This window comes from Brachyistius frenatus, unplaced genomic scaffold (assembly GCF_029030835.1).
Source record: "Brachyistius frenatus isolate BFR_SWC_R1_liver_20210118 unplaced genomic scaffold, ASM2903083v1 Contig_576, whole genome shotgun sequence".
Lineage (NCBI taxonomy): Eukaryota > Metazoa > Chordata > Actinopteri > Embiotocidae > Brachyistius > Brachyistius frenatus.
Genome location: NW_027211175.1, coordinates 13915 through 22500, shown reverse-complemented (window position 1 = coordinate 22500; position 8586 = coordinate 13915). Strand labels below are relative to the sequence as shown.

The window sequence follows — 8586 nt, the reverse complement described above, 5'->3', positions numbered from 1 at the left end:
TATCTATCTATCTATCTATCTATCTATCTATCTATCTATCTATCTATCTATCTATCTATCTATCTATCTATCTATCTATCTATCTATCTATCTATCTATCTATCTATCTATCTATCTATCTATCTATCTATCTATCTATCTATCTATCTATCTATCTATCTATCTATCTATCTATCTATCTATCTATCTATCTATCTATCTATCTATCTATCTATCTATCTATCTATCTATCTATCTATCTATATTATTATCTATCTATCTATCTATATTATCTATCTATCTATCTATCTATCTATCTATCTATCTATCTATCTATCTATCTATATTATTATCTATCTATCTATCTATATTATCTATCTATCTATATTATCTATCTATCTATCTATATTATCTATCTATCTATCTATCTATCTATCTATCTATCTATCTATCTATCTATCTATCTATCTATCTATCTATCTATATTATCTATCTATCTATCTATCTATCTATCTATCTATCTATCTATCTATCTATCTATCTATCTATCTATCTATATTATTATCTATCTATCTATCTATCTATCTATCTATCTATCTATCTATCTATCTATCTATCTATCTATCTATCTATCTATCTATCTATCTATCTATCTATCTATCTATCTATCTATCTATCTATCTATCTATATTATTATTATCTATCTATCTATCTATCTATCTATCTATCTATCTATCTATCTATCTATTATCTATCTATCTATCTATCTATCTATCTATCTATCTATCTATCTATCTATCTATCTATCTATATTATTATCTATCTATCTATCTATTATCTATCTATCTGTCTATCTATCTATCTATCTATCTATCTATCTATCTATCTATCTATCTATCTATCTATCTATCTATCTATATTATTATCTATCTATCTATCTATATTATCTATCTATCTATTATCTATCTGTCTATCTATCTGTCTATCTATCTATCTATCTATCTATCTATCTATCTATCTATCTATCTATCTATTATCTGTCTATCTATCTATCTATCTATCTATCTATCTATCTATCTATCTATCTATCTATCTATCTATCTATCTATCTATCTATCTATCTATCTATCTATCTATATTATTATCTATCTATCTATCTATCTATCTATATTATCTATCTATATTATTATCTATCTATCTATCTATCTATCTATCTATCTATCTATCTATCTATCTATCTATCTATCTATTATCTATCTATCTATCTATCTATCTATCTATCTATCTATCTATCTATCTATCTATCTATCTATCTATCTATCTATCTATCTATCTATCTATCTATCTATCTATCTATCTATCTATCTATCTATGTTATTATCTATCTATCTATCTATATTATTATCTATCTATCTACATTATCTATCTACCCATCCATCCATCCTCATCCCCACCTTGATCCTGAAGTCTCCCAGGTCCAGCTCTCGGAGGATCTCGTAGACAATCTTCAGACACTCTGCGTCGGGGATCATAGCGTCGTACTGACCGGCGATGTCAAAGTCCTGACAACAGACACACACTCAATCAGACTCCGCCCACACATCGGCCAGTGACTCCGCCCATCAACACATCCCTTTGAGGACGACTCACACACTGGTAGAACTCCCGGTAGCGTCCGCGGGTCATGGCTGGGTTGTCACGGCGATAGACCTTGGCGATGTGGTAGCGCTTGATATTGGAGATCTTGTTCATGGCCAGGTAGCGGGCGAAGGGCACCTGAGAGGGGGCGGGTCAAGGACAACACTCCACCCACACTGTAAACAGACAGGTGGACAGACAGGTACATAGGCAGGCAGACGGACAGGCAGGCAGGTGGACGGACGGACAGACAGGTAGACAGACAGATGGACGAACAGGCAGACGGACAGGCGGACAGACAGGTGGACAGACAGGTAGACAGACGGACAGGTAAACAGAAAGGTGGACAGACAAACAGGTGGACAGACTGGGCAGGATACAGTGAGGTCGTATCTGAGGGACAGCAGCTCTCCTCCCTGGTCCTTGAGGTCGTAGATCAGCTTGGAATCTTCTCCGTACTTCCCCATCAGCGTTTCCTGCACACATGGACATCACGTCCGTAGGTCAGGTGACTTCCTGTCTGTCCTCCAGGGTTTCAGAGGGTTTGTGTGATTGTTGAAATCTAAAAGGTTAGATTTTGCGGTGGATTTTCTCTAAAATGTCGTGAACGTGTTCCGCCTGCGGCCTTAACGTGTTCTACCTTCAGCTCGAACACTGGTGTGTCGATGGTCTCGGCTCCGTGACGCTTGAAGCAGCGCGTGATGGTGTCGAACACTCGCCCTCTGATGGCCATCTGCTTCGGGTTGTAGTCCCTCGTCCCCTGACAGACAGACAGACAGTGAGTTCAGAGTTGTATGTGTGTGTGTGTGTGGGGGGGGGGGGGTTAAGACGTACCTTCGCTGTCTTCAGGACAAACTGCTGTTTGACGTCATCTCCTCCTAACTGAGCCTTCAGCTCCAGAAGTTTGGAAATCTCTTCATCAATCTGTCTCACACACACACACACACACACACACACACACACACACACACACACACACACACACACACACACACACACACACACACACACAGAAAAGATGAGGATTCAGGTGGTTCTGAAGCCGTCATACTGCCTTCATCATCATCGTAGGGCTGCATGATGAATCATATTCAGATCTCAGCTCTGATGAGGTCAGAGGTCGTACTCACGAAGACATTCCTCCTGGTGACAGAGCTCTAAGAACTCGATTACAGTTGTGATGTTTTCTAATCATCAAAGTTCAGAGCAGATCCTTAAAGATAAAAGTTATTCATCAACATATTCAGAGAACTGCTCAGGAGATCAGCTGTCCGGATCAGGGAGGTTAAAAGGATGTGTTGCCTAGCAACGGGGTAGACCACACCTCCTCACTGAGACCAGGGTTCCTGCCCTGTCTAGATCAGAATCTTCGAAGTTTCCTAAATCGCCCCTCAGATCATAAGAACCTTTCTGAGTTGGGATCTCAGAGGAAGAACCTTTGTGAGTACGACTCCTGGTGCTCAGCCAGACTCGCGCAGCTCCGAGGAGGGCCGGCATTACACTCGGTCCTGGATCTACTCCCTGGACGGACCCACACTCGGGTGCAGAGGCCTACCTGAGCCACGGTGACCCCCAGCACGGAGCGCAGACACCGGACATGTGGTGCAGCCCACCAGCCCGCCACAGAGCGAGCCGGACCACGGAGCACGCCCAGCAGGGTCATCCCACGGAACCAAAAACAACCGCAAAAAATAAGTCCAGAGACCAGAGTTCAGCAGTGCATCATGGGTACATCCCACAGTAAAGTCCAGGTCCAATCACAATCACAGGGGGTGGAGCCAGTCCAGCAGGGAGAGGTAGATGATGGTGATGATGAAGGGCGACACAGGTCCAGGTCATCCAGGGTCGGCCAGGAAGAACAGGAGAAAAGTAGTAAGCAACCCTAGCACTAGGGAGGGGGCGGGGCATGATGCACCATCATCATCATCACCACAGCGTGGAGGACAGAACATGAGATGGAGCAGGTCAATTGAAGCAGGCAGACACACATAAACACAGAGATCTCTCTGGACTGGTCACACTGCAGTAGAAACATCAGCGAGTCAGAACCAGACAACAAACAGAAATACAACCGGTCCCTGATCCAGTTCATTATTACCTTTATTGCAGTTTTATTATCATATTTACTGTAGTTTCACTCTTATTCACTTTATTGTAGTTTTATTATCATATTTACTGTAGTTTCACTCTTATTCACTTTATTGTAGTTTTATTATCATATTTACTGTAGTTTCACTCTTATTCACTTTATTGTAGTTTTATTATCATATTTACTGTAGTCCACTATGGTCCAACAGGACGTCTCATAAGAATCTGGACCTTTCATAATAACGAAACTCCAATAAGGTGAATGATAATGAAACTACAGGAAAGGTCATAATGACCTGGATCAGGGACAAGTTCCGTCTCTATGTTTGGTTTCCTGTTCTGGCTCACTCACCAGGATCTCCCCTCCCCGCTGCCACAACATCCGCTTGTGTTCACAGAGCAGCGTATTGCATCAGCTGACCTCTCTCACTTTAAACAGTCACACCAACAGTTCGTGTTTGAACGCCTCGTGTCGGAACCGCTTAAAATCACCTGTTCACGTGCTACATTTAATGCATTAAACATGCTAGTGTTAGCATTCAGGAGCTAACCCGGCAGAATGAGGGAGGCCGGTTCGCGGACATCAGACCGGGAGGAACCAGAGACTGTACAGAAACACGGTAGGAACCATATAAAGACGGTAGGAACCATAAAGGAACCATATAAAGACGGTAGGGACCATATAAAGACGGTAGGAACCATAAAGGAACCATATAAAGACGGTAGGAACCATATAAAGACGGTAGGAACCATATAAAGATGGTAGGAACCATAAAGGAACCATATACAGTGAACCCTCGCTATAACGCGGTTCACCTTTCACGGTCTCGCTGCTTCACGGATTTGCATCGTGCATTGTGTTCTGCATTCTGATTGGCTAAACAGTCTCTCCGCTTCTTCTCTACCTGTTTGTCAATAACGTTGCGGTTTAATATGTACACGTACGTAAAACAGCTTGCCAAATTAAAAATAATCGATGGTGGCATGTCGGTTTATAAGAATCTTTTTGCCCAGAAGAAAAAAGAGCGACAACAACTACCGATAACTACGTTCTTCTCTCGAAAAACCACACCTGCACCGCCGGCTTTAGAAGAAAGAACCGCTGCAGAGCGGAGTCAGGATGCAGCGGCTCAGTCAGAAGAGCAGTGAAATACACGAGTCACTATTTGTCCTACTGTACTTTGTATTTGTTTTCATAATCATTTTTCATTTTCTCCCGTTCTAATCCAATGACTCGGGTCGCAGTGGGGCGGTGCCGATCTCAGCAATTTGAAGCCTTCAGTTCGTATTGATGATTCAAATTATTATTTTACAGTACAGTAGTTATTTATAAAAAAAAACATTTATACAGTACTTTTATTTGTTAAACAAATGCTTGGGCCTGTAAAAAGGTTTTGTTCTTTGGTTTCAATGTATTATGGAGTATTTCATTGTATAATAATTGTGAAAAAAATAAAGGTTACTACTTCACGGATTTCGCCTATCACGGTTTCTATTTGGAAAGTAACCCCCGCGAAAAACGAGGGTTCACTGTAAAGACGGTAGGAACCATATAAAGACGGTAGGAACCATATAAAGATGGTAGGAACCATAAAGGAACCATATAAAGACGGTAGGAACCATATAAAGATGGTAGGAACCATAAAGGAACCATATAAACACGGTAGGAACCATATAAACACGGTAGGAACCATATAAAGACGGTAGGAACAGGGAAACCGGCGGGCTTCCTCCGCGGCTCACTGTCGGAGGCCGCAGCGCCAGAGCCAGCCGCGGTGCGAAACATCGTTCACATTGAGAGGAATTTAACGTGGACTCCCGGATCACTGATCACACGCGCAGCCTTCAGTAACGATGGTGTTGTTACCGAAACTATCGACGTCTGTTGGTGAATTCGGCTCACCGATAACTGAGGAGAACCTTTTCTAAAGGGCGTTAGTACACTTGATGTGAGCCTCATGTCGAAGCAGTCCGCTTCAGGAACATGATGTAATTAGCTGCTACTTGGGCTGCCACGGACGGACGGACGGACCGTAAAGTTCCGGTGTTTTCCAGTCGGTTCCGCAGTACGAACGGAGCTCTTCGGCTCGTGTCGGCGCCGCTGGCTGCTCCCAGCCGGTCTGATAACGCTCTGATCTCCGCGTCCCTGATACCGGTGGAGAGCAGCGGGATTACTGACCTGCTCTTTTCCTGCCTTCTCCGACTTTAACTTCCGAACCACTTCACCTTGGAGTTGAATGGCTTCTTGGATCTGCGCCTTGTCCTCCATGACTGCTCTCAAACCCTGCAGCGTGGATGTGACGGAGACCCGCAGCGTGGATGTGACGTAGGCCCGCAGCGTGGATGTGACGGAGACCCGCAGCGTGGATGTGACGTAAGCCCGCAGCGTGGATGTGACGTAGACCCGCAGCGTGGATGTGACGTAGACCCGCAGCTGTCAAGAGGACGGAAACGCAACCGAGTTCCGTTCCATACTTTCCAAGTAAAAGACATATTATCTTCTTTTAAGTTTTATGGCGGATGGCATCCAACGAAAGGTGCATTACCGCCACCTGCTGCATTGGTGTGGACCAGAGTCACCTCTCCCTTTACAAAATAAATAAATAAAAGGATTCGATGCTCTAAATCTTTTTACTAATCCTGTTTCTTTCAGGTATTGTAGGACCTTTCCTGCCCCCAAGGTCAATGCATCCTTTAAATCTACTTCCTCTCCTGCCAGCCTCGTCTTCAACCGGTCTCGCTCCATTGGGAATTTCTGGCAAGGACAAATGATGTGATCTACAGTTTCTGCTGTTTTTCAGAACTCACATCGTCCTGTTGGTGTTTATTTATTCGTGTCATTGTTTTGTTCAGCCTTGTGTGTCCAATCTTCAGTCTGGTCAATGTGTTTTCTTCTGGATGTCCTCCCTTCGCCAACTTCTTTCTGAATAACATAAAGATGTCTTCCTGTGTCTCCTGAGTCCCAACTGTGCTGCCATTCCTGAATCATGTTTCTTTTGATTATTGATTCAGCTTCTGTTTTGCTGAATAAAATGTCTGTCTTGTTCTGACATTTCAAAGCTTGCTTTGCTAATTTATCTGCTGTTTCATTTGACCTTTGACCCTCTGTGTGCCGCCACCCACATGAATGAAACAACAATACTCAATGTTTAAGTCTGAACAGTGTTTTGTGTATTTCATTGATTAAATCCTGCCTGCTATGAGATGTGAATGATTGACAATAATGCTGAACTGGAATCTGAACAGATGATGACCTTTCTGATCTGAACCTCCTCCACCCGCTGCAGTGCTGTTAAAATGGCCGACGTCTCCACTGTATAAACAGACAGATGGTCTGATGTTCTCCTTTTGACTTCATATTGCAAGGTTGCTATGGTGACCGCAAAACCGGTTCCCCTTGTGTTAGGATCTTTAGATCCATCTGTGTGTGCCGGGGTAAATGATTGATATGTTGTCTGTAGTCTGTCCTCCACCACTCCTGCAATATTACCAATATCTTTAAGTATTTGGGTTTTGTTCAGAAAATAATGATCAGCTGACACTGAGGGAAATAGCCAAGGTGGTGTTGCTGATAGCGGTACTGTAGAAGTGAATGTTATCTGATCTAATGTCATCTCTCTTGCAAGTTTTCCACTGCTCCATGCAAAGCAGTCCTGTTTGGCCCTTTCACTCTCCCAACATGGCAGAAGCACCTTTGTGTTGGACACTCGTCTCCAGAATGTCCTTGAAGACTGGTCCAGTAGTTCAAAGTTAAGAGCTTGTCTCAAATGCAGCGGCGTCTCACCCTCCTCCACCTGAAGACACAGGACTTGTTCTAAAAGCACCACAACAGAGTCTCAGAGTTTGGGATTCACCACCTCCAGCTTCTTTAATGAAGTTCTTGCCACTGATCTAAATACCCATAATCCAGAACTGATCTCATCACAGCGATATCAATATTTTTCATTTCAGACCTGCTGGCTCCCCATTCTGACCCTGTTAGACACCTCATCACATTTAAAATATTCATAACTATCCTCTGAATCTGCTCATTCCATGTTAACTTCTCATCGAACCACACACCGAGAAACCTGCAAACTTCCACTTGTTCAATCTTTTGTCCGTACATCTTTATCTGAGCATCAACTCCTCTCTTTCTAGTAAACCACATTGTTTTAGTTTTTCCAACAGAAAACTTGAATCCATGAATAAAACCATATTTCTACTTCATTCACAGCCTCTTGTACTTTCCCTTTAATGTAGTTTATGTTCTTCCCCCTCTTCCACAATGCTCCATCATCAGCAAACAGGGATCATCCAATATATATATATATATATATATATATATAGATAGATAGATAGATAGATAGATAGATAGATAGATAGATAGATAGATAGATAGATAGATAGATAGATAGATAGATAGATAGATAGATAGATAGATAAATAGATAGATAGATAGATAGATAGATAGATAGATAGATAGATAGATAGATAGATAGATAGATAGATAGATAGATAGATAGATAGATAGATAGATAGATAATAGATAGATAGATAGATAGATAGATAGATAATAGATAGATAGATAATAGATAAATAGATAGATAGATAATAGATAGATAATAGATAGATAGATAGATAGATAGATAGATAGATAGATAGATAGATAGATAGATAGATAGATAGATAGATAGATAGATAGATAGATAGATAGATAGATAGATAGATAGATGGATAGATAGATAGATAGATAGATAGATAGATAGATAGATAGATAGATAGATAGATAGATAGATAATAGATAATAGATAGATAGATAGATAGATAGATAGATAATAGATAGATAGATAGATAGATAGATAGATAGATAGATAGATAGATAGATAGATAGATAGATAG

The 8586-nt window shown here is 41.5% G+C and overlaps 1 protein-coding gene across 2 annotated transcripts in view; it reads right to left on the bottom strand.

The window, feature by feature from the left end:
• The window catches only part of hars (histidyl-tRNA synthetase), an 11222-nt gene extending 5044 nt beyond the window's left edge, over positions 1–6178 (bottom strand). Inside the window, exons 1-8 of one of the 2 annotated variants that reach the window (XM_069688368.1) lie at positions 6110–6178; positions 5886–5989; positions 3173–3209; positions 2452–2541; positions 2258–2377; positions 1998–2093; positions 1630–1755; positions 1434–1541 (exon numbers count right to left, since the gene is read on the bottom strand). In XM_069688368.1, the coding sequence (XP_069544469.1) occupies positions 1434–1541; positions 1630–1755; positions 1998–2093; positions 2258–2377; positions 2452–2541; positions 3173–3209; positions 5886–5974 (666 nt within the window). In that variant the 5' untranslated portion in view covers positions 5975–5989; positions 6110–6178. Of the gene's footprint in view, positions 1–1433; positions 1542–1629; positions 1756–1997; positions 2094–2257; positions 2378–2451; positions 2542–3172; positions 3210–5884; positions 5990–6109 lie in introns of both variants that reach the window. The other variant, XM_069688369.1, reaches the window with a different exon arrangement.
• Positions 6179–8586: the final 2408 nt, after the last annotated feature.